The following is a 24653-nucleotide window of genomic DNA, read 5'->3' on the forward strand; positions in this document are numbered from 1 at the left end:
GGGACCCCTGACCATTAGGTCCAGTCGTGGCCGACTCTGGAGTTGCAGCGCTCATCTCGCTCTACTGGCCGAGGGAGCCGGCGTACAGCATCCGGGTCATGTGGCCAGCATGACTAAGCCGCTTCTGGCGAACCAGAGCAGTGCACAGAAACGCCATTTACCTTCCCGCCGGAGTGGTACCTATTTATCTACTTGCACTTTGATGAGCTTTCGAACTGCTAGGTTGGCAGGAGCTGGGACTGAGCAACGGGAGCTCACCCTTTTGTGGGGATTCAAACCGCCGACCTTCTGATCGGCAAGTCCTAGGCTCTGTGGTTTAACCCACAGCGCCACCCACGTCCCTTGATGTAAATTAGAAGGTCCTTATTTTCATCCGACAAATGTTGAAGGGTATTTGTACTCCGTTCATTACCTCCCTGCCCCCCAGCCATGCAGCCCCTCATTTAAACAATGCCATAGCAAAGGTGAAAGATGCAGGTAACAGGTAAAGGGGGAAAGGCCCTGAGGGAGGGAGGACAGACAGACAGTGTCCCTGAGGGCAGCCATGAGGCCTATTAAGCAGAGCAGCCCTGCCTATGGTGGCATCCCTTTGGCTGGGCCCTTCAATGACTTCTTGGGCTTTATGTTCTGCCAATGTTAATGTTGTATTTTAATCTTGTTTTTAAGTTGTATTATATTGTTTTTATACCTGGTGTTAGCCGCCCCGAGCCCGATCTTGGGCTGGGGAGGGCGGGGTATAAATAAAAAATATTATTATTATTATTATTATTATTATTATTATTAAGAAGAAGGCTCTCTGTCCCTTTAAAAGCTTTGCAACAGGCAGGCATGCAACAGGTAGAGTCCTTATGTGTGTGTCTCCCCGCCCCCCACCCCCCCATAATAACAGGATGCTGGGCTAGATGGGCCTTATCCAACATCAGTCCTTTCTTAAAATACATCCGCCGGAGGCATAAGGGGTTCAATACTGGGCTGCAATACTTTCCTCGCCCTGGGCCTTAGCAACTCACCTGATGCCACTGCTCAATTAAATTCCCTGCAGAGTTTTTCTCCAAGGTGCCCAGAGGGAGGTGCCCAGTTGCTGTGCGATGGCACCGATCCCCTGGAGAGTCAGCAACAGGAGTGAGAGGCTGCCTGGCCTCCCTTTGCCTAGAGCTCAGCATCTCGGGCAAGGGTCTTCTCTGGGGGCTTCTGGGCAGGGCCGGCTTGCATAGCCCGTGGGAGAAGGAGAGCAGGGCTCCCTGGACAATACAGGCAGGATTTGCAGAAGGCTTTCCAGCTTCAGAGGTGAGTGGCAGCACCCTTCTTCATTGCATCAGGCACTGCAGCACAGGGTGCCCAGAAGGTGCCACCCAGACCTTGGCAGCAGCAGGAAGGGAAAAGCTAGGCCGTTTCATTTGCTATGTTGCTCCTTCCTTTGCCGAATGCATCTGCAAATGCTGCTTTTTTGAGGAAAGTTGCTTGCTTGCTGTCCCTTGAAAAGCCACCCAGCAGTTAGTCTGGCCCAATATCTCCACCTTGGCTTTGGGCCCTCCCACCTGCTGGCTGTGGGGAGACCAAAATGGGGGGCATCTCTCAGGAACTCCCTACAAATGGCAGGATGAAGGGGCTGCCCATGAAATGGGGGGGGGGCTCTGCCTGTGCCAGAGGGACCCCCTTGGCCAAGGGCTCCTTCTCACCTGAAGGTTTCTTGGGACCCCCAAGAGTCGTCTAGTCAACAGGTGTGGAGAGAGTCCTCTTTTCAAGGAAGGGAGGACTAGAATTAAGGGGGGGCTGAATATGCAAACATTAATAGACAACCGTCCTTTGGAATTTACACAAACACCCCTGTTCTTGTTGTGCAGTCCTCTGGGCAAGACATTTGTACAAATAGATATACAGTGTTGATATATACAGTATACACTAAGATAAAGTGAAAATAACGTACGAAAGCATATTATGGGAGGAGAAATTGCTTTGCCGAACTGTACGTGTTAGGAAGAATTGCACGCAACCATGTGCGTATCCAGAGAAACGTACACTGAACTGTTGATGGATTTCCCTGGGGACTTGCCCCCCCCCGACCCCTAATGCAGGGAAATGAGAAACAGAGAAATGGGCGGCAGGTTCTCTCCTTCCGGCTCTGAGTCCTGCGATTCTAAGCAGCCATAACTGGGGTTGGGGCTCAGGTGTGAGATGAGGGCAAATGCACACCCTTCTCCTCAGGGACAACATTGCTCAAGCCAGGCTGCCAAGGGACTCCTTTTCCCGGCAGCGCCTGATCCTGGCCTCTCTCCTCCTCTCTGGACTCTCTGAGAGGATTCCTGCCTTGGGATCCCTTCTAGCTCTCCTCTGGCCAGAGAAGGAAGCCTCTGAGCTAGGTCTGAGGGGAAACAGATCCCCCCATTCTGTTCTGCAGGGCAGGGACCCGCCTCGCAGGGCTGGTTTTGGCTGCCTCCCGACTTCTCTGAGCAGCCCCAAACTTGGCTTTTCCGGAAGGCGGGTGGGACCACCAACCTCCCCAATCTCCTTCCATCTTGTCCAGGGAACTGGCGGCTTCCCCCACCGTTTTCAGATTTTTATCCCAGATGTGAGGAGACATGTTGAAAGAGCTGTTCCAAAACTATCCGTTGCTTCAGTTCCTCCAGCGCCTGACCCTTCCTTCCCTCAGCCAGGCTCTTGAGGCCGTAACATAACTGGGCATGAGTTTCCCCAGGTTTCCTCTTAATTTCTCCAAAATGTTTTCCTGCTCTGCTCAGTCGTGATCCCCAAACTCTCCCTCATTCACTCATAATCTGCGGTTTCCTCATTCCTCATTTTTGAGCAAATCTCCCTCAGGAGATCCTTCATTCTGGCCTCATCCAGAAGCTCTGAATTTGGTTCTCTCAAAACAGAAAAGCTTCTATACCATCTCCTTTTTGAAATTTTGTTTGTTCCACTGAGGTAACTTCCCCACTTCTCTGTGGAACCAGTCATTCTGCTCTAAGCTGTATTTTTTGCATTTTAAGATTATACATTTCTTTTTCACGTTCCGCCTCTTTCTCTCGCTCCCTTTCTCTGTCACCTGCCTGTGTTTTCGCTAACTGAATAGGCTTGTTCTTGTTCTGCTTGTATTTTAACCTCTTTCTTTCTCCTCTGCCTTGTATTTTGGTTAACTGAGTCTGTTTTTCTGCTTCTATTCTGTTTTCCATTTCAAATGTTACCTACTGACCAGAATTCCCCTCAGAAATCTCTCCTTCAGACTGAGCTTCTCCCTGACTGCCTCCTCTTGCCTTGGAGGTTTATGAGAAGCTGCCATTTCCTGACAGGAATTTTCCCTCACCAAAGTATAACACACTTTCTTCTACTTTGGGGGTTTTATTTTCTATCAAAATGCTCCACCAATTGCAGCGAGCCCAGTCTTAACCTCTGCTTAATTTTAGGAAGAAAACCTCTCTGATATTGGAGACTTAGGGAGATGTTTAACAGATGAAATAATTTATTTCACAGAACAAAGTTGGTAAATCAAAAGGTGTGTCAGGAGATAGAAATCGTTCAAGGAACTGTTAACTTTTTTTAGATCTATTAAACCTAGTAGATGTTACAGGCTGCTAAACTAGGTTCTTTTCGGTTATTTCACTTCAGCTTCTTAAGCTTAATTGTATAGTTGTTACAGCTTAGGTATATACACACACACACACACACACATTGAGTATTTACAAACAAATTGTAAACAAACTAAGACATTAGTAGGACTATTGTAAAAAATTCCAGTTTCTAAAAGAAAAAAAGAGGGTAAATTAATAGAACTGCTGAAAGAGGGGAGGGAAGTTGAGGATTGATAGGTGAGAATTTTGTTTTTGTTTTGTTGTTGAAATGTTTATTTAAAAAAAATGAAAATTGTGTGTGTGTGTGTGTGTGTGTGTGTTGATTTACAATTATTTATTATATATATATATATATATATATATGCAGGTTTTGGTGTCCTCGGGTGTCTTCCCGTGTAAAAGTTGGGGTGTCTAGGCGACGTTTCGACGAGGTCTCACTCGTCATCTTCAGGCTGGTGCTTTCGGCTTCTTGTTACTGGAACAGAGCGGGATCTCAATGTTTGAGTTCCTATAAATACTGTAGAGGGGGTGTGGTGTCTAGCCTCCAATGTTCTGGGCAGAGAGGAAGTTCCCAGGCTAGTGTGCCTTTTCTTCTTTTGTTCCTTAATTACTTGAGAGATACCTTGAGTGATTTCTTGAGTGATATCCTGAGTACCACTTAGGTGGGTCATTAGGTGTGGATTAGTTGCTAAAGTCTTTGTGTCTTGACCTCTTGAACTTTGTGAAGAGTTTTCCTGAGAAGATGGCTGTATTGCACTTAGTTGTGCTTTGGCTTGGCTTCGTGTATAGGGGCGAGCTGTGGTTTTGTGGCTTGTGTCAGCCAGATCTGTGTAGGGATTGCAGGGGGGTGCAGCATCCGGAGGTGCCACCATGGATTGGCTACTGGATGGTGTCAGTAATTCATCTGTGGAGAGGGTCTGGGTTTGGGTCTGGTGTGGTTGATTGGTGTTGGCGTTCTGTGTGCCTCTGGATCTGGTGTCAGTTTTTGTGGGGAGGGCTAATTTCCAGATGTCTGGCAAGCGGGATGTGTCGTCACGCTTGTTCATGTTGTGAGGGTGTTTCTCTATCTCGATGGCTTCCATGATTATTCTCTTGTGGTGATGTTCCGTGTTAAAGAGCAATTTGGAATCTGCAAAATTAATTTCGTGTCCTGTTTCTTTCATGTGTTGGAAAAGAGAGGAAGTTTTTTCTTCTTTTTTGACGGCATTCTTGTGTTCTGCGATACGTGCATTTATTCGTCTGTTTGTTTGTCCAATGTACGTGGCTGGGCAGACTTTGCAGGGTATTTCATAGATCCCTTGGTTTTCCAACTGGATTTTATCCTTGGGGTTTCTGAGGATATTGGCTATTTTTTGGTTGGTGCAAAAGGCTGTTTTGATATTGTGTTTATGGAGGATTTTGCTAATTTTATCTGTAGTGCCCTTGATATAAGGAAGGAGGGCCATGCCATTGTTTTCTTCTGTGTCTTGGTTTTTGGGGGGTGTTTCCTTTTGGATTAGCTTCGTAATCCTGTTTTGCTGGTATCCATTGGCAATTAACACATTTGAGAGATTCTGTAACTCAGTTGTCAAGTGGTCTTTGTCAGCCAGGCGTTTGGTTCTGGAGATGAGAGTCTTGGCTACGGAGTTTATTTGTGCAGGGTGGTGGTGTGATTGTGCATGTAAGTAGCGGTTGGTGTGTGTTTTTTTCTGGTAGATAGTGTGTCCTAGGGAGCCATCAGGTTTTTTGTAGATTAGGACGTCAAGGAAGGGAAGTTGGTTGTTGGCTTCTATTTCCATAGTGAATTGTATTTTGGGGTGTAAGTTGTTGAGATGTGTGAGGAAGCTATCCAGTTTTTCCTTCCCGTGTGGCCAAATTACAAAGGTGTCGTCAACATATCTGAGCCAAAGTTTGGGTTTGTGTTCTGACTTGTCTAAAGCATTGGTTTCAAAGTGTTCCATGTACAGGTTTGCGATGACCGGTGAGAGGGGTGATCCCATAGGTGCTCCTTCTATCTGTTTGTATCTTTGTCCATTGTGGATGAAGTACGTGTTGGTTAGGCACGTGTTGGTTAGAGCTGAAACGGAGACCTCACATAAGACAGACACACACACCAACAAACTCCACAAACTAGAGAAACGCCAGAAGCCCGGCCACCCTCCACAGCAACCCATGAAACAAACAGTACATAACATATCAGACAGGATCCTCACCACAACTGAAACCAAAGTACTCTCCAAAGGTTTCAACTTTGCAGTCGCCCCGAGACGCATCCCCACGGAAAACATCATATGCGGAGTCGAAGCTAGCCTAACCAAATTCAACCCAGATGAAGCCAATAAAATCAGACTTGAAGTCACCAACATCCTCTGCTCCAGCAAACCACCCAGAAGCAATTTACACAAAGAAGAACAGAAAGCACTCACCAACCTGAGGAAAGACAACAACATAATCATTCTCCCAGCAGACAAAGGTAATGCCACAGTGGTGATGAACACATCGGACTACCAAGCAAAACTATCAAAGCTACTCCAAGATCCTGCCTACAAACCTATAAAAACAGATCCCACCACCTATCTGGAAAAAACCACCAAATCCAAAATAAAAGCCTCTCCTATCAGTGAAGAAATCCAGCTAAGAATCATCCCCAGAGAAAAATCATCCAGATGCCCCAAACTCTACGGCCTCCCCAAGATACACAAAGAAGGAACACCACTCAGACCAATAGTCAGCTCCATAGGCTCACCTCTACAAAATCTCGCTAAATTTCTCGCCAAGCAACTTCAGCCCTATGCAGAATCCATCTCTTCACACGTACCAAACTCCTTCCAGTTCATAGAAACAATAAAGAAGCAAAACCTACATCCTAATGACCTACTTGTGAGCTTCGATGTTGTATCTCTCTTCACACAAGTGCCCATTAATGAAGCCTTGACAGCTATTCAAAACAAATACAATCCCCCCGAATACATCTTGGACCTGACCAACCACTGCCTAACCAACACGTACTTCATCCACAATGGACAAAGATACAAACAGATAGAAGGAGCACCTATGGGATCACCCCTCTCACCGGTCATCGCAAACCTGTACATGGAACACTTTGAAACCAATGCTTTAGACAAGTCAGAACACAAACCCAAACTTTGGCTCAGATATGTTGACGACACCTTTGTAATTTGGCCACACGGGAAGGAAAAACTGGATAGCTTCCTCACACATCTCAACAACTTACACCCCAAAATACAATTCACTATGGAAATAGAAGCCAACAACCAACTTCCCTTCCTTGACGTCCTAATCTACAAAAAACCTGATGGCTCCCTAGGACACACTATCTACCAGAAAAAAACACACACCAACCGCTACTTACATGCACAATCACACCACCACCCTGCACAAATAAACTCCGTAGCCAAGACTCTCATCTCCAGAACCAAACGCCTGGCTGACAAAGACCACTTGACAACTGAGTTACAGAATCTCTCAAATGTGTTAATTGCCAATGGATACCAGCAAAACAGGATTACGAAGCTAATCCAAAAGGAAACACCCCCCAAAAACCAAGACACAGAAGAAAACAATGGCATGGCCCTCCTTCCTTATATCAAGGGCACTACAGATAAAATTAGCAAAATCCTCCATAAACACAATATCAAAACAGCCTTTTGCACCAACCAAAAAATAGCCAATATCCTCAGAAACCCCAAGGATAAAATCCAGTTGGAAAACCAAGGGATCTATGAAATACCCTGCAAAGTCTGCCCAGCCACGTACATTGGACAAACAAACAGACGAATAAATGCACGTATCGCAGAACACAAGAATGCCGTCAAAAAAGAAGAAAAAACTTCCTCTCTTTTCCAACACATGAAAGAAACAGGACACGAAATTAATTTTGCAGATTCCAAATTGCTCTTTAACACGGAACATCACCACAAGAGAATAATCATGGAAGCCATCGAGATAGAGAAACACCCTCACAACATGAACAAGCGTGACGACACATCCCGCTTGCCAGACATCTGGAAATTAGCCCTCCCCACAAAAACTGACACCAGATCCAGAGGCACACAGAACGCCAACACCAATCAACCACACCAGACCCAAACCCAGACCCTCTCCACAGATGAATTACTGACACCATCCAGTAGCCAATCCATGGTGGCACCTCCGGATGCTGCACCCCCCTGCAATCCCTACACAGATCTGGCTGACACAAGCCACAAAACCACAGCTCGCCCCTATACACGAAGCCAAGCCAAAGCACAACTAAGTGCAATACAGCCATCTTCTCAGGAAAACTCTTCACAAAGTTCAAGAGGTCAAGACACAAAGACTTTAGCAACTAATCCACACCTAATGACCCACCTAAGTGGTACTCAGGATATCACTCAAGAAATCACTCAAGGTATTTCTCAAGTAATTAAGGAACAAAAGAAGAAAAGGCACACTAGCCTGGGAACTTCCTCTCTGCCCAGAACATTGGAGGCTAGACACCACACCCCCTCTACAGTATTTATAGGAACTCAAACATTGAGATCCCGCTCTGTTCCAGTAACAAGAAGCCGAAAGCACCAGCCTGAAGATGACGAGTGAGACCTCGTCGAAACGTCGCCTAGACACCCCAACTTTTACACGGGAAGACACCCGAGGACACCAAAACCTGCATTCCTGTACCCGTGAAAATCTACGAAAGCAAATATATATATATACATACACACACACACACACACACACACACATCCATAATAAACATTTTTTTTATAATAGTTCCAGTTACAGATAGGTAGCCGTGTTGGTCTGCCATAGTCAAAACAAAAAAAAATCCTTCCAGTAGCACCTTAAAGACCAACTAAGTCAGTTCTTGGTAGGAGCTTTCGTGTGCATGCACACTTCTTCAGATACACACAGTGTATCTGAAGAAGTGTATCTGAAGAAGTGTATCTGAAGAAGTGTGCATGCACACGAAAGCTCATACCAAGAACTAACTTAGTTGGTCTTTAAGGTGCTACTGGAAGGAATTTTTTTTTATTTTATAATAGGTTTAATGTAATGCTGGGAATTTTTCTGTAGCTGCGATCCGAGGCGGAGATGATCCGGGCTTGGGGATTTCTCTTCTTCTGCAGTCTCCTGAGCCTGACTTGGGGACATGAAGGCCAAGGGGCCTTTCTGAGGATCAGGAAGAAGTACCTGGAGGAAGGTAACCTCACAATCCTTGCAGTTAGCAGGGTGAGGCAAGTGCTGGGGTCTCATCTTCCCCATTTTGCTCAAGATACATGCATGTCCTGAATTAGGTAGGCTGAGCTTCTTTGGCCTGTGATCCATCTCTTCGCTGTGATTTCTGCATTACGGGAAGGGGGTGGACTAGATGGCTCTTTGGGGCCCTTCTATGATTCAAATAAATAAATACAAATCAGGACTAGCATATTTTAAAAACTGGTCCTTGCTTGCCTCTCCATTACATCACTGTCTTGATATATTTTTAAATAATAATAAAAAATAATGTAGCATGAGAAAAGCAATGAAGTACATCGTCCCAAATCTCAGCATTTTTCACAGTCAATAAATGCCTGAGCTGTTTGACTTTTTATTCACTATCTCTAAAGCACAGTCACTGATGGATCAAATTCTTTCAGAGCTTGGGAGATGCCTGGTCAGTTCTGACATGGGAGAAGAGTTAACCCATTTGGTAGGGGAACTCAGCCCTCAACCACCCCCTGATTCTGGAAAGCCCTTCTTTGGACACATCCCACATCTGCCACCCAGGTAGGATCTGTGCAGATTGGGAGCCCCCTTTGAAACAGGAACTCTGGAAGAGCACAGTAACGCTTATGTGCAGGTCCCATTCCATTTAATAGGGTGTTTTCAAGAGAATCTCTTTTATGGAGGATTCCCTTCTTCATGCGAGGGGTGCGGGTGACGTTGTGGGTTAAACCACAGAGCCTAGGACTTGCTGATCAGAAGGTCAGCGGTTCGAATCCCCGCAACAGGGTGAGCTCCTGTTGCTCGGTCCCTGCTCCTGCCCACCTAGCAGATCGAAAGCGCATCAAAGTGCAAGTAGAAAAATAGGACCGCTCCAGCGGGAAGGTAAATGGTGTTTCTGTGTGCTGCTCTGATTCGCCAGAAGCGGCTTAGTCCTGCTGGCCACACGACCTGGAAGCTGTATGCTGGCTCCCTTGGCCAGTAAAGCGAGATGAGCGCCGCGGCCCCAGAGTCGGCCACGACTGAACCTAATGGTCAGGGGTCCCTTTGCCTTTACCTTACCCTTCTTCGTGGGGTACCAGAAATGTCCAGCCCACAGTTTTAGGCACCTCTCCATTTAACTCAGAGTCCCCACTAGTTGAGTTGCCTTTTGTTGTCTTTGCAGAATAACGGTGGAGACCCCGTATCGCCCAGCTATTGATATAACAATGCGATCAGACGATTCACTGAACCTCCATTGGATAGTGGTATTTGGCGTCTATTTAGAATAGTAAGTTCTTTTTCAGCATCTTCTTTTCAGGAAATAGCCTTGAAAACCAGCAGTGAAAACTCTGCAGTTCTGTAAGTTTGTGATACTTGGGAGCATCCAAGCAATCTTGCTGTTAGAGATGAACTCTGTTGATCCCCAAAGAGGTCAAATCTGTGTGAGCATCCAAAGTGTCTTCTTATCGATCGTTTTAAGCCAGTTTGGATGCCTTTGTGGCTGGAAAGGGTGGTGGAAATTTTCAGATAAACAAATAGATGAAGTATTATGCCATTAGGATAGAAAACTCCATCGGTAGCATGGAACCTATTGCTCCCACAGGAGACACTGTTATACACTGGTTCCTCTCCTTCCGCCTGGGCCATGTTCAGAAAGTGGGGGGGGGTGTTCAGACCCCTGGGCCCTCACTTGTGGGGTGCCTCAGGGTACCATCCTCTCCCTCATGCTTTTTAACATCTATATGAAGCCGCTGGGAGAGATCATCAGGGGGTTTGGGCTAGGTGTTCATGAGTATGAACCAGTGAAGGTGGTGAAGGTCCTGTGTGAGTGTCTGGAGGCAGTTGGAGGATGGATGGCGGCTAATAGATTGAGGTTGAATTCTGACAAGACAGAAGAACTGTTTTGGGGGGACAGGAGGTGGGCAGGTGTGGAGGATTCCCTGGTCCTGAACGGGGTAACCGTGCCCCTAAAAGACCAGGTGCACAGCCTGTGAGTCAGTTTGGACTCACAGCTGTCCATGGAGGTGCAGGTCAATTCTGTGTCTACCAGTTCCATCTGGTATACAGGCTGAGACCCTACCTGCCTACAGACTGTCTCACTAGAGTGGTGCATGCTGTAGTTATCTCCTGCTTGGACTACTGCAATGCGCTCTATGTGGGGCCACCTTTGAAGGTGACCTGGAAACTACAACTAATCCAGAATGCTGCAGCTAGACTGTTGACTGGGAGCGGCCACCGAGACCACATAATACCAGTCCTGAAAGACCAACATTGGCTCCCAGTATGTTTCTGGGCCCAATTCAAAGTGTTGGTCCAGCTTTGAGGGCCTTCTGGCTGTTTCCTCACTGAGAGAAGTGCGGTTACAGGGAGCCAGGCAGAGAGCCTTCTTGGTAGTGGCACCCGCCCTGTGGAAAGCCCTCCCATCAGATGTCAAGGAAAGAAACAACTATCTGACTTTTAGAAGACATCTGGAGGCAAGCCTGTTTAGGGAAGTTTTTGATGTTTTATCGTGTTTTTAATACTCTGTTGGGAGCTGTCCAGAGTGCCTGGGGAAACCCATCCAGATGGGCATGTTATTAAGAATAAATTCTTATTCTTATTCTTATTCTTATTACAGTACCACCAACTTCGGTGGCTTTAAAAACAGATTAGATTAGACAGATATATTGAGGAAAGAGCTCTCAATGACAGCTAGCCAGGATGGCTATTCTCTCCTGCCCAGTTGGAGGCAGCAATGCTTCAGAATACCTGTTGCTGGAAACCCCAGGAGGCAAGAGAGCTCTTGTGTTCAGATCTTCCTTGTGGCTTTCTCATCCGGTTGGCCACTGTGAGAACAGGATTCTGGGGCCAGTGGCCTGATCCAGCAGGCTGTTCTTACGTTCTTAGGTAGGCTAAAACCAGCACTTTGTGTTTTCAGGGCGTGATACAAATGCAATATATCCTTTCCTTCCATCTAGTTCCTTTGATCCTTTGGGCAAAGAGGTGGAGATTCAAGTCACAAAGGACTTCTCAACTGTCATGACCATGAACAGCAGTGGGTTTCAGATGAAGAGCTGCCACTCCTGCGGTGGTTGGTCAGATATCAAAACCTGGTACAAGTAAGTAGCAGACAGAACATTTTCCTTGGGTGGGTGACAGGGGAAGAAGAGAACCAGCCAAGCAATTCACTCAGGCCAAAGAATGGCAGGCTAAACCATGTAAATGAATGTTGTGTTCCGGCATTCCTGATGGTTGGCAAATGATTTCAAATGATTTCAAGTCATCAATCTGACCAGGTTTTTGTTTTGTTTTGTTTACTGCTTAACCTACCTGATCAAAACAAATTAAAAGCAGAGTTTTCTGGTTCTTTGTTTGATCCGAAGCATTTCACTCTGCCAATGTGCTCCAATGATTGGTGTGTGTGTGTGTGTGTGAGAGAGAGAGAGAGAGAGAGAGAGAGAGAGAGAGAATGTCTGCCAGCCCTGGATCTCACCAATGTATTTCTCCTCCTGCCCTCACCAGAATGAGAAAAGCCAGCCTTCGGTTTTGGCCATTCTGTTGGCACATACTCTCCCTCTCTCATCCTCATTGAATTGCACTGTAAATAACAATCCATAGTCTTTTTGATAGTTCCTCTGGAACTCTTTGCCACTGGATTTTCAGCAGGTGCCTTCTGTGCCAGATTTTAAAGACTTGCTGGAAATCTTTTTATTCTGTCAAGCCTATGCAAGCAATTAAGGGTAAACCTCCAACCAAGGGTTTATTGATATTTGCTTTTAATTTCTATTTGCTTTTAACTCGTTTTTCACTTTTTATGATTTCATTGTCTAGTTTTACATTTCTATATTGTTGTGGATCGCTGTGGTATATTTTTAATGGTACGGCAGTGTGTGCGTTTGTATGCACTGGTTTGTTTGTTTTACTGTTTTCCAAGGGCTTGGAACGGCACTGTTAGAATTCCTGCTCCATGATTGCAGTCATGGGATTGTTGTCTTTCACATGACGGTGTATGTTTTGACTCCACAGAGTGGGAAGGATGTTTGCGTTACTCTGTTCCGTGAAGTGGGGCTATTGTCCTTTGTTCTTTCTCTTTCCTTCTGATGTTAGAGAGAGTGAGGGAACCATGTTGCAGTGCTCCGTGTGTGTTTAGATGTAAATAAAGTAGATTAGCCAAAATGCTGAGTTGCTGAGGTCTGTTACGCAAAGCTGCGAAGACTCTGTGGATCCCTAAGTGTGCTGATGTCTGTTGGCATCGGTCGCTGTGATGTTTGGGCAGAAGAAAGCTTTTGAAGCTCCCGAATGATTGACCAGGAGGGAGTGAACATGCCAGTCGGGCATGTGTCTCTGCCAGGGTCCTACTTGAGAGTAGGATAATGCCCTAACAGGCACTGCTAGGATGCACCTTTTCATTTAAATTGCAGGCAGCTGCTCTAACTTCTGCAAGCTTTTCGCATCTCTTTCCCATTTTTATCACTCATCAGATCTTCCAGCACTTCGATAGAGGGTGTCACGCCAATGGTACAGATTGCTCTGGGAGAAAGACTGATCCCTGTTTTGGATGAAAAGGTTGGTCTTATCCTGCTGGAGTTGAGGTTGAAATGTACATAGGGCTCTGACTGCTGATGTTAAGTGAATTGATTTTGATGCTGTTCTTGGTGCTACTGGTGTTCATAGAATTGTAGAGTGGGGGGAATCTCAAAGGTCATCTAATCCAACCCCCTTGCAATGCATCCTTTGCTTAAAAACCTCTGAATCCACCACCTCCCAAGGGAGTCCGTTCCACTGTTGAACAACTCTTCCCATCAGAAAGTTCTTCCTGATGTTTAGCTGCAATCTCAACCATTGGTTTGAGTCCTTCCCGCCAGAGCAAGCTTGTCTGCTATATCATCTCTCAGTCTTCTCCAGGCCAAACAGACCCAACTCCCCAGCTGTTCCTCATAAGGCTTGGTTTCAAGGCTTGTGTTTTCCACTCTCACTTTAATAATAATAATAATAATAATAATAATAATAATAATAATAATAATAATAATAAATTCATTATTTATACCCCGCCCATCTGGCTGGGCCTCCCCAGCCACTCTGGGCGGCTTCCAAAAAAATATTAAAATACTGTAATACATCAAACATTAAAAGCTTCCCTAAACAGGGCTGCCTTCAGATGTCTTCTAAAAGTCTGGTAGTTGTTTTTCTCTTTGACATCTGCTGGGAGGGCGTTCCACAGGGCGGGCACCACTACCGAGAAGGCCCTTTGCCTGGTTCCCTGCAGCTTTGCTTCTCGCAATACGGGAACCACCAGAAGGCCCTCGGAGCTGGACCTCAGTGTCCGGGCTGAACGATGGGGGAGGAGACGCTCCTTCAGGTATACTGGGCTGAGGCCGTTTAGGCTTTAAAGGTCAGCACCAACACTTTGAATTGTGCTCGGAAACGTACTGGGAGCCAATGTAGGTCTTTCAAGACCAGTGTTATGTGGTCTCGGCGGCCGCTCCCAGTCACCAGTCTAGCTGCCACATTCTGAATTAGTTGTAGTTTCCGAGTCGCCTTCAAAGGTAGCTTTGCTTTTCTGGCTTTATATTTCAGAGCTGTGGTCTCTTGCAGTCTGCCCTGTCCAGGCCTGGAGGTTGCCTTCTGAGCCAGAGTCTATGTAAGCGGCTTCCTTCTTTTGCACATTCCTTTAAGAAATGCTAAGGCAAATCAGGGAGAAGCTACTTGAAGAAGATTCCTCTGATGCTGGTTTAGTTGATATTTTAAACACACAGAGGGGGAGTAAATGAAATATGCACATTCCCCAAATTTGAGCTAAATGACTTAGGATGCCATTAGGTTTGGGAGAGAAACGGTGCCTTCAAAATCCCCCCCTGCTTTTATTAGACATGATGTTTGAAGACCAGAATTGCAAAACTTCAAAATTCCGATACTGTTCCTTTGATGCTGTAACTGAAGTTCTGTGGACTTCGCCACTCATTCAGCCGAAGGCGCTGATCTTTGTGTGCATGCCGTTGCACGGGAGGAAAGAGTCTCCCCATTGAAACGAATGGGGAAGTCCATAGCAAGGCTTCTCTCAAAAGAAATGGCAACTGGGAAGATTTCCTAAAAGACAGGAGAGGTTGGTGCAGGTAATGCATATTCCAGGAGCTCTGAGGCCACAGGGGTAAAGACATTTGCTCCTTAGTTAAAGAGTACCAACACTGAATGAGTCTCCTTGATTGAGAGGCAGTGTGGTGTAGTGGGTAGAGTGTCAGAGGAGGAACCGGGAGACCATGGCTCAGATCCCAACTCGGCCACAAAGCTCTCACTAAGTGACTTTGAGTGCCAGGCACTGCCTCTCAGATTAACCAGCCTCACAGGGTTGTTGTGGCGATTAAATGAGGAGAGGAAGGGTCACGGATGACACCTTGAGTTCCTTGGTGAAAAGGTGCGATACAAATTGTCTTCCCTGCAGTTGACTTGTCACCTCTTGGGATCCAGTACTTTCTCGAGAGCTTCCTTCTGAGAAATGACACTCTCATCCTTGAGCTGCGTGTAAGTAGCAACCAGCGCCATGCGCTCCTGCTCCTCTGAAAAGGGATTCAGGGGGCCAAGGGCTTGCCTACACTCTCTGCCCTGGTAACTATTCATCAGGCTTCAAAAGTTTTTGTTCCCAATCAGGAGGAACACCATCTCAACCTGAAAAGTAGTTAGGGACCTGCAATGGTACTCCACGGCCATGGTGGTGGCTCAACTATGACCCTCTCTGGACAGGAATAACTTGGCTACAGTAATCTATGCTCTGGTAACCTCAAGGTTGGCGTGTGGCAATGCGCTGTATGTGAGTGGCCTTTGGAAACCATTCAGAAACTTCATACATGGGGCAGCCTTTGGAAATGATTTGGGAAGCTTCAGTTCCTGCAGAATGCGGCTGCCCAACTGTTGAGTTGAACAGATCATACAGCGCAGTGGCTGACCAGACGCCCCAGTGGGAAACCAGCAAGCAGGATTCAAGCACATAAGCTTCCTCTCCCCTCCTGCGTTTCCCTGCAACTGGGATTCAGAATTATTGGTTGCTTTCAGCTGTGCAGGCAGGGCATAGCCATCGTGGCTAATAGCCATTCACGGCCCTCTCCTCTGTGAATTTTGTCCAGTCCTCTTCTAAAGTCTTCTAGATTGGTGGCTCCCACTGCGTCCTGTAGGAGTGAGTTCCATAGTTCAACTATGTACTTCTTTTGATGCTGCTTCCAGGTCTCGGAAGAAGAAGGAAAGGCGGACGGCAGAGCAGAAGAGGCAGGCGGTGGAGCAAAAGAAAGGCTTGACAGCCTCTTGGACTCTCTTCCTAAAATGCACAAGGAAGCTGTCACTGACATTGCCATGGCGATGAAGCAGCTGGACTGGAACTTTGCCCAACTCCTACAACCTATAAAGCCCATCATTCTGGATAAGAACCACAAAATGGTGAGTGGGGCCAAACCCTGGCCCAAGTGGAAACTGTGCAGGGGGTGCTTCACCTGTACCCCAGACCTGTGCCCTCTCTCATGTCATGTTGGCAGTGCCCAGTGGCAGGCATGGAGCGCTAGTTGGCATATTAGGTCACATGTTGAGTCACATCAAGCTGCACATGTGATTTGGAGCCCCAATGAGCTGTGACTCAAGGCCAGAGTGTGGCTCTGGCATATGGAGACTAGCTGTGTGGAGGACAGGGACAGAGAGAAGAAGAGTGAAGAGATGCTGGTCCAATGCCGTCTGTTGGGATTTTCCATTGCCTGGCTGCTCCCTCCCGAGAGAAGCCAGACTGGCTCCCTCCTTGCTGTCCTCCCATTGGCCTTTGGGAACTAACTGTTTTGAAGGAAAGAACGGGTGCTGTGATGTTTTTATTGCAATTATCTGTAGGTTTTAATAGATCACACAGGCAGACACATATATAATTCTAATCAGTGTTTAATTCCTTTTTAATGATTAGTGTTTTTTCTCTGTTTTTAGTTGTTTCTATTTTATCTGTTAGCCACTTTGAGTCCTTGCCTGGGAAGAAGGCGGGATACAGTGGAACAGTTTCAGGTTAAGAATGAACCTCCAGAACGAATTAAATTCTTAACCTGAGGTAAAGTAAAGGTAAAGGGACCCCTGACCATTAGGTCCAGTCGTGGACGACTCTGGGGTTGTGGCACTCATCTCGCTTTACTGGCCAAGGGAGCTGGCGTACAGCTTCCGGGTCATGTGGCCAGCATGACTAAGCCACTTCTGGCAAACCAGAGCAGCGCACGGAAATGCCATTTACCTTCCTGCCAGAGCGGTACCTATTTATCTACTTGCACTTTGATGTGCTTTCGAACTGCTAGGTTGGCAGGAGCAGGGACCGCACAACGGGAGCTCACCCCGTCACGGGGATTCGAACTGACAACCTTCTGATCAGCAAGTCCTAGGCTCTGTGGTTTAACCCACAGCGCCACCTGTGTCCCTTTAACCTGAGGTAAAGGTAAAGGTAAAGGTACCCCTGCCCGTACGGGCCAGTCTTGACAGACTCTGGGGTTGGTGCACCCATCTCACTCAAGAGGCCGGGGGCCAGCGCTGTCCAGAGACACTTCCGGGTCACGTGGCCAGCGTGACAAAGCTGCATCTGGCGAGCCAGCGCAGCACACGGAACGCCGTTTACCTTTCCACTATTAAGCGGTCCCTATGTACCACTGTATAATTAAATATAATAATGAACATCATAATAATAATTACTTGTCATTTCATATACCTCCCAGGGCTTTTGCATGTTGGAAAGTGTTCAGCCTCTGCTTCCAGGGCAAGTTTCTGATGAGGTGAGTGGCTTTTTATCTGCTCGGCTTCTGAACCCTCCTTTCCCTCTTGCCTGGTCTTACTTGCATAATAGTAAGTACGTCTACTCAGAAGTCAGCATGGAATAAATTCCCCCTTGGGAGTTGAAGGATAGAGGCTCACACCAAACTCCCAGTCAGACAGACTTTATTCAGCAATGCATTACAGGACAGAGTCCAAAGGGCCTGTGAGAGCATCTCCAGTAGAACACACACGGTGTGGCATAGGAGCCAAGTCCTAGGGGCTGAGGTCCCTCCCCCCCCCCCCCCGATAAAATATTTGAGGGCCACCCCCTCAAAGTTGGGGGGGAATTCCCATTGAAATAGTGTGTGTGTGCCGTGCCATATGATGGATTATGTGGGGTGGGGCTTACCTGCCCCCCCATATTTTATTCGACACCCCTGCTGTGTGGGAAATGTACATCATCTTAGCTACTCATCCTCTCACCCAATTAGCTTCTGCCCTTTCAGGACCTCACCATCTCTTCATCCAACTACAGTCCTTGAAATGCACCTTTACTCAGCCCATTTTCATGCTCCCTTTCAAAACCCTCCTTGTACCTTATCTGGAGTTGTTACATCCCATTTTATTCAAGGGGATTTCCTACTCAGAGTGAAGTGATGGACATGAGACAGGTCTTGGTAATGCAGGTGAGCTGTGCAGAAGCACGCTGTCAAGGATGCTCCAAGCAAGCTGCCGGCTAGCTCTGCAGAGGCTCCTTTTATTAGCAGAAGTCAACAATTGGAAACAGTAGTGAAACCACCCTGAACTTTAACGTATTTCCATCTAAGCACATTTCCAGCGTTAGCAAATACACGTGTCAGCAGGTGTTTCCCTCAAATGTTCCCCCCAATACTTGATTACGTCTGCGTCCCCCGTCATGCTCCAGCCAAGCGATATGTTTAGCAAACAAATTGTGAAAGGACAAAAGGTTGGGGGGAAAACCCTGTTTTCTAGCCAAGAAGGCAAAAGGTCGGGGAAAGCAGCCTCAACGCTCCGTGACATATTGTTGCATGTCTGGTGCGAGGTTTGCCTTCGCAAAGCAGAGCAATACCTCTACACAGAAGACATGGTTGGAACTGCTCTGCTATTTCCCTGTGGAAACACAGGTGCCCAGATATATGAGGAAGGCATTTCTGAATTATTTCAGGCTGTGCCAACATCATCCTGGATGTTTTAGGGAGGTTGTTTCCTTTGCTTTGCATTTTAAATTATTATCTACACACTCATCATTTGTGCCCTCATTCCTGTATTTAAACCAAATCTGTGCAGGAGTTAGAAAACTATGTGATGAACTTAACCGCTCATGAACCGCCTCGATTCTATAGCGACTTTGGCATACTTTACGTGATTCATCTATTGAAGCTGGAGACGTTTAATGCTGAGGGGATCTCCATCTGGAGACTAGATGAAGTAAGTTTCAGCCCAGCTCTCTCTGCAGAGCCTTGTGCAGGAGAACTTCCCAGGGGATGGTGTCCATCAACACCATCTCTCTCTCTGCTGAACGGCTCCTCTTTTGCTTCCTTTCATGGCAGACTTACTATGCACCAGCTGATACTTCGATTGCAGACAACAAGCTGAAGGTCTCGTTATCTCTAGAAAGGTAAGACCAGACCACTTGCCTTGCTGTCACAAGCAGGATGGTGCTAGCAGTGCCAATGCATCATTTTTGCTAAGTAGATAGTCTAATGTTGTGTTTCATATTTTCTTTCTATTCGTCATCTGCCGTAAAGTGTAAATGTAGCTAGAGACATGGCTCACAAGTAAGATACAGCACAGTCTGCAGGGCAACAGTTTGTTGTTGTTCTTTAGTCGTTTAGTCCTGTCCGACTCTTCTTGACCCCCTGGACCAGAGCACGCCAGGCACCCCTGTCTTCCACTGCCTCCCGCAGTTTGGTCAAATTCATGTTTGTAGCTTCGAGAACACTGTCCGATCATCTCGTCCTCTGTCTTTCCCTTCTCCTTGTGCCCTCCATCTTTCCCCACATCAGGTCTTTTCCAGGGAGTCTTCTCTTCTCATGAGCTGGCCAAAGTCTTGGAGCCTCAGCTTCAGGATCTGTCCTTCCAGTGAGCACTCATGGCTGATTTCCTTCAGAATGGATGGGTTTGATCTTCTTGCAGTCCATGGGACTCTCAAGAGTCTCTTCCAGCACCAGAATTCAAAAGCATCAATTCTTTGGCGATCAGCCTTCTTTATGGTCCAGCTCTCACTTCCATACATCACTACTGGGAAAACCATGGCTTTAACTATTACAGTTAGTGTGGATCTAATATAGTGGTACCTCAGGTTTAGTACTTAATTCGTTCTGGAGATCCGTTCTTAACCTTAAACTGTTCTTAACCCGAAGCACCACTTTAGCTAATGGGGCCTCCTGCTGCCGCTGCGCTGCACAATTTCTGTTCTCATCCTGAAGCAAAGTTCTTAACCTGAGGTACTATTTCCGGGTTAGCGGAGTCTGTAACCTGAAGCGTATGTAACCCGAGGTACCACTGTACTTTGTTCCTGAACAGGGCTAGCCAGTTGACTACAGAACCATAGCACCAAGGAAATGTAGACTTGGGAGGGTGCAGAATGCTGTGGCCAGATTGCTGGTGGGGGCATCTGAGCAACAACATGTGGTGTCACGGTTAAAACATCTGCACTGCTGCAGTGGCGGAGCTTCATGCTCCGGCACCGGGGGGGCGAAGAGCAGGTGGGGGCAGGGCATGGTGCCCAGCACAGGCGGGGGGTGGGCAGCCGTGATGACACCCCACCGGGATCGCGCTGCCGGGGGGAGTGCGCCCCCCCCGCACTCCTCTTCCTCCACCACTGACTGGCTGCCCATCTACTACAGAGCCAGGTTCAAGGTCCTTGTATTAACTTGCAAAGCCCTGAACAACTTAGCTCCAAGTCACCTTAGGGACTACCTAAGGCCTTGGGATCTCAGCTTGATATCACTGCAAACAGCTTCTTGGGGGCTCCTGGCAGATGTTGTTCACAGGACCTTACAGTATGCCGAGTCTAATATGTGCTTTCTTTATTTTCAGTGGATTTCTTCAAATACATATGAGGGGTGTAAGTTCTTCCTTATGTTTCAATTTATGTGATCATACTAGAGGCTGCATCCCTCTTCGCATTGCTTGTCACCCCCACATATCCCGCCTCCATCTGCTTGCAACCCCTCTCTCTTTGCACCTTACCCCCCAAGCCCCTTCCCCTTACAGCTCACCCGCAGCCACCCCTGCCCTCCCTTTGCATTTTGCCATTCCTGCCCCCCCCCCCACCAGGGGCAACAGGAGGAGTGTGTGAAAGCTTGCATACTTGGGTTGTTAATAGACCACAAGCATAACATGAGCCAGTAGTGTGGTGCAGCAGCAAAAGAAGCTAATGCAGTAATTCAAGAGAGTTTGCCTTGGAGTCCTGCTCTCACAGTGGCCAACCAGATCCCTGTGGGAAACCCACAAGCAGGATTCAAGCAGCAGAGCACTCTCCCCTCCAGCGGATTCCTTGAAGGATCCCCTGCATTCCCCTCATTCCATGGAACTTCCCTGGAGTAGGAGACAGAGGCTTCTGATCTGCGGGGCACGACTCACCTGAAATAATTCTCCACAATCTTCTTGGAATGCTACTGCGCCAGTCACTGGGGTTTGCACAGTATTCCAATTTAAATTTCTGGGCGTGTGGAATAAGCAACCATTAGACAGTCCACCTCAGGACAGTCTTTGTGCTGACTCCCCATGCAAACCACCCTGATTGCATTGCTGCAGGGTCCTCGCTTCAGGTGCTTTTGCTTCTGGGCTGTTTCTTGGACTTTGGTAATGACATTTCTTCATCCCAAAACAGGACCTATCCAACGTAGTTGGCATGCTGGAAAGGCTACTGGAATTTGAGGATCCTGTTGCATTGTTGGGTAAGAATTTGTCCAGTTTTGTGAGGGGGGCGGCACTTGCTTCAGAGGAACCTTGACAGTTGGTGGGTACAGTTGTGTTAGGGACAGTCCCACATCTGTTAGGGTTGTGACGATTTTGCTCTGTTCAAAGAACAAATCTAATTGTCTAATTTCTGTGTAGCAGAAACTGAGTCCAATAGCTAATTTTTTCAGCCAAGTTCATTCTATAACTGCCATGTTAAAGGCACAGTTATCCTACCACTTCAAATATGTGCTCAGAAAATTTTCATTTGAGGGAGATAATTTAGAAAGGTTAGACATCTTCAGGAAAATATTTGATAAATTATATGCCCCAAACCCATGCATTGAAATTTTGATTCAATACAATTAACTATAAATTAAAGCAAAACAATTTTGGCAGCATCTAATATCACTGTTTTTAAAAAGCATATCTAGAGAGAAGTCACACAGACAAATGATAAAAACCTAAATGATGGGAAAAGGAGTTTGACTCACCTCTGAATATGCTAAAAGTATTAATGTTAAAAGTAGCACTCACTGTGAACAGAACTTGTTCAAGTAATCTATAATGGCGATTTGAATTAGTCATGTCAGTTCTGTGTGTGTGTGTGTGTGTGTGTGTGTGTGTGTGTCTGTGACATAGCGTATATCTGAGCAACAGCATATACCGGTAGCTGAGCAGTTTCAAGATCAGCCAATTCTAGGAGGGCAGCTTCCATTGGCGTTAGTCCAAATGCAACGGGTCATTTCATTAGGGACAAACCTGAAATTGTGGGGCAGCAGGCACAGTAAATGACATTAGACAGAGGAAGGGGTTGGCAACAGAGCAACACAAGGTCCCTGCTGCAGAGTTTCTAGATGGTCATGCCAGTCCAGACAGGTCTGCCCAAATGCGGATTGTGCTTCTTTTCTTCAGACAATCTGGAGCAGGAGTTCCTGTTGCCACTGGCTCCAGGTGTGGGTGATGTGGTGAGAGTGAAAACCAGCTGTACAAAGGTGAGTCCTTTGGGGTTTTCCATGTTTCAGGATGTAGGTTTTGAGCTCCTCAGGGCCTTCTCGGTGGCTGCTCCCAGTCTCTGGAGACGCCTCCCTGAAGAAGCCATCCTGGCTCCCTCCTTATTCTCCTTCTGCCGGCAGGTGAAACCTTTCTTGTTCCAAAAGGCTGTTGGGAACTGACTCCTTTTAATGAAAGGGCGGGTGCAGTGCAGTTTTTATGATAATGATCTGTATGTTTTTAATAGATTTCTTATGTATAAACATAGTTTCAATTTTATCAATGTTTAATTGTTATTTAACGATGTTTTTTCTGTGTTTTTAGTGGTTCGTATTTTTATCTGTATGCTGACTTGAGTCCTCTCAGGTGAAAAGGCGGGGTATAAAATACATATATCATAGAAGCAGTAATACGTAGCCTTGGGGTGTAGGGGGCAAAGCTCAAAAGTGGAGCCAGTTTTTCAGAGGATAGCTTCGTGCCCCAAGGACCTTACAATCTAAAACTCAGCATAGGGGACAATCTAAAAGCCCGCACTGGCAGGTATGGAAAGGGATACCCAGAGGAGAAACATGTCTTTATATCATCTACTCAGAGTGAGGCGGATGAGCTACTGGAGAGAGTGAAAGGGAGTTCTGGGGTACAGAGGTAGTGCTCTATCAAAAGCAATGGCAAGCTCAGGCTGGAAACCCCCGTAAGAGAGGGCTCAGGTGCTGTTTCAGAGGCAGCCATCCTCAGACTGAGCCTTAAGTTGGGAGGTGCAGTTCCGCTGTAGCTGTTGGCTCCACCTGCGCGGAGATGAGTGTCTGCATTGAAAGGAGCCTGGCTGGCTTGAAGAGCTGTTGTTTGCAGAGAAGTGGGAAGCCTGTGCTCCTGGTTTCATATGGACAACTGGACAAACTCCCTCTCCCACTCATTCCCTGAAGGAGGGGCGACTGACTCAGAGTCAGGAATGGGAAATGTGGCACCCAAGTCCACATGGGGTTCAGGGATGTTGCCTGTGGCCAACGGGCAGAGACAGAACAGCAAGGGACACGTTTATGAGGGACTCCGAAGGAAACCATGGAAGTGTTTCCCCTGTGAAGGGGCTAAAAGATATCCAGCAGTTCAGAAAAGAGCCAGCCAATGTCAGGTCACGGAATCCAGCAACGTAAAAGGAGTGAAGGTAGCAAGGAGGATCAACTGTGCTGAAGGCTGCAGAGAAATCCCTTAGCACTGGGTTGGGGAGACGGAGGGGGAGCAGCAGCTTGGAGGGGTCAAAAAGCAGAATTAGAAAAAGTTTAATGGTCCCACTTCAGGAACTGGGAGGCACGTTTTGAACTCTTCCTTTTTCTTCAACCTAGGAATACCTTTTCATGTCTCTCATCCCCAAGCAATGATGCCCTCTGGAGCCCTGCATGAAAAACCAAGTGGCTGGAATTGAGTCTTACTATTTCCTCTAAATTTGGATCCAGCTCCTTCTGTTGCACCAACCATGCACCGGGGGGGGGGGGGCAGAAAATGCTTTTCCCAGCCTTGGAATGACTAGTATTCCCATAGTCAAGTAGCATGCCAGAAATAAAATTGCTTTAAACTTCTGAGTCCTGGCAAAAGGCAATGTGTGCAACCCATGTGTGGGACTTGTGTTTGTGTGTGTTTGCAAACCCCTTTGGAGCAGATGGGAGCCACACCAGGATTCCTGAAGAGGCTTTGCACAGCTCCCATTCATTTCAAGGAAGCTGGCTTGAGAGAGCTTGCAAGTGGTTTGTGTCTTTCCAGTCTTGTCTTTCAAGGGCTCTGCATGGCTTCTAGCCAGGATGGCAATGCTCTGCCTTCACAGCGGGAGGGAAGAGGGGTCTCGTGCTCCAATCCTGCTCCCTGGTCTCCCACAGGAAACTGTTTGGCCACTGGGGGAGCAGGATGCTGGACTAAATGGGCCATTGGCCTAATCCAGCTTTCTCTTTGACATTCTTCTGATGTCTCTGTTGATGGATGAACTGAGCACAGGGCTCCTTTGATGGGTTTACCTCTCTCATTCCTCCTGTATTCCAAGCATCAGCCTGTGGATCGTGTCCAGCAAAATATACTGTTTGTCTGACTATCTTGTCTCCCCCTCACTTTCTTCCTACCCAAAATGTCAGCATTGCTATTTCCCCCTCATGAAGGTTTTCTGCAATAAAGTCCTCTTTCTGCGTTAATAAGCCTTTTGCTTCCTCTGCATACTTATTTATTTATATTCAACGGATTTATAAACCACTTCACAATGTAGAGTTATTGAAGCTGTGTACAATG

General features: G+C 46.9%; 1 protein-coding gene across 5 annotated transcripts; it reads left to right on the forward strand.

Moving 5' to 3' along the window:
• Positions 1 to 2094: 2094 nt before the first annotated feature.
• Positions 2095 to 24616, forward strand: LOC310847001 (uncharacterized protein). Of its 5 annotated transcripts, XM_083744347.1 has the most exons (16): positions 2138 to 2569; positions 8622 to 8748; positions 9185 to 9314; positions 9916 to 10020; positions 11690 to 11830; positions 13193 to 13277; positions 14289 to 14352; positions 15151 to 15230; positions 15927 to 16136; positions 17429 to 17485; positions 18774 to 18914; positions 19037 to 19104; positions 20529 to 20556; positions 21325 to 21391; positions 22308 to 22387; positions 23726 to 24616. In XM_083744347.1, exons 1-16 carry the CDS (start codon positions 2186 to 2188, stop codon positions 23759 to 23761), a joined length of 1803 nt encoding a protein of 600 aa, XP_083600473.1. In that variant the 5' UTR covers positions 2138 to 2185; the 3' UTR covers positions 23762 to 24616. The 5 variants fall into 5 exon arrangements, 4 of the variants coding, with proteins under 4 accessions (XP_083600472.1, XP_083600473.1, XP_083600474.1 ...); XM_083744346.1 differs by lacking the exon at positions 23726 to 24616 and having other exon boundaries at positions 2095 to 2569; positions 22308 to 23251; XM_083744348.1 differs by lacking the exon at positions 23726 to 24616 and having other exon boundaries at positions 2468 to 2922; positions 22308 to 23251.
• The last annotated feature ends 37 nt before the right edge of the window (positions 24617 to 24653 follow it).

Source organism: Podarcis gaigeae (genome assembly GCF_964106915.1).
Source record: "Podarcis gaigeae genome assembly, chromosome: 6".
NCBI lineage: Eukaryota > Metazoa > Chordata > Lepidosauria > Squamata > Lacertidae > Podarcis > Podarcis gaigeae.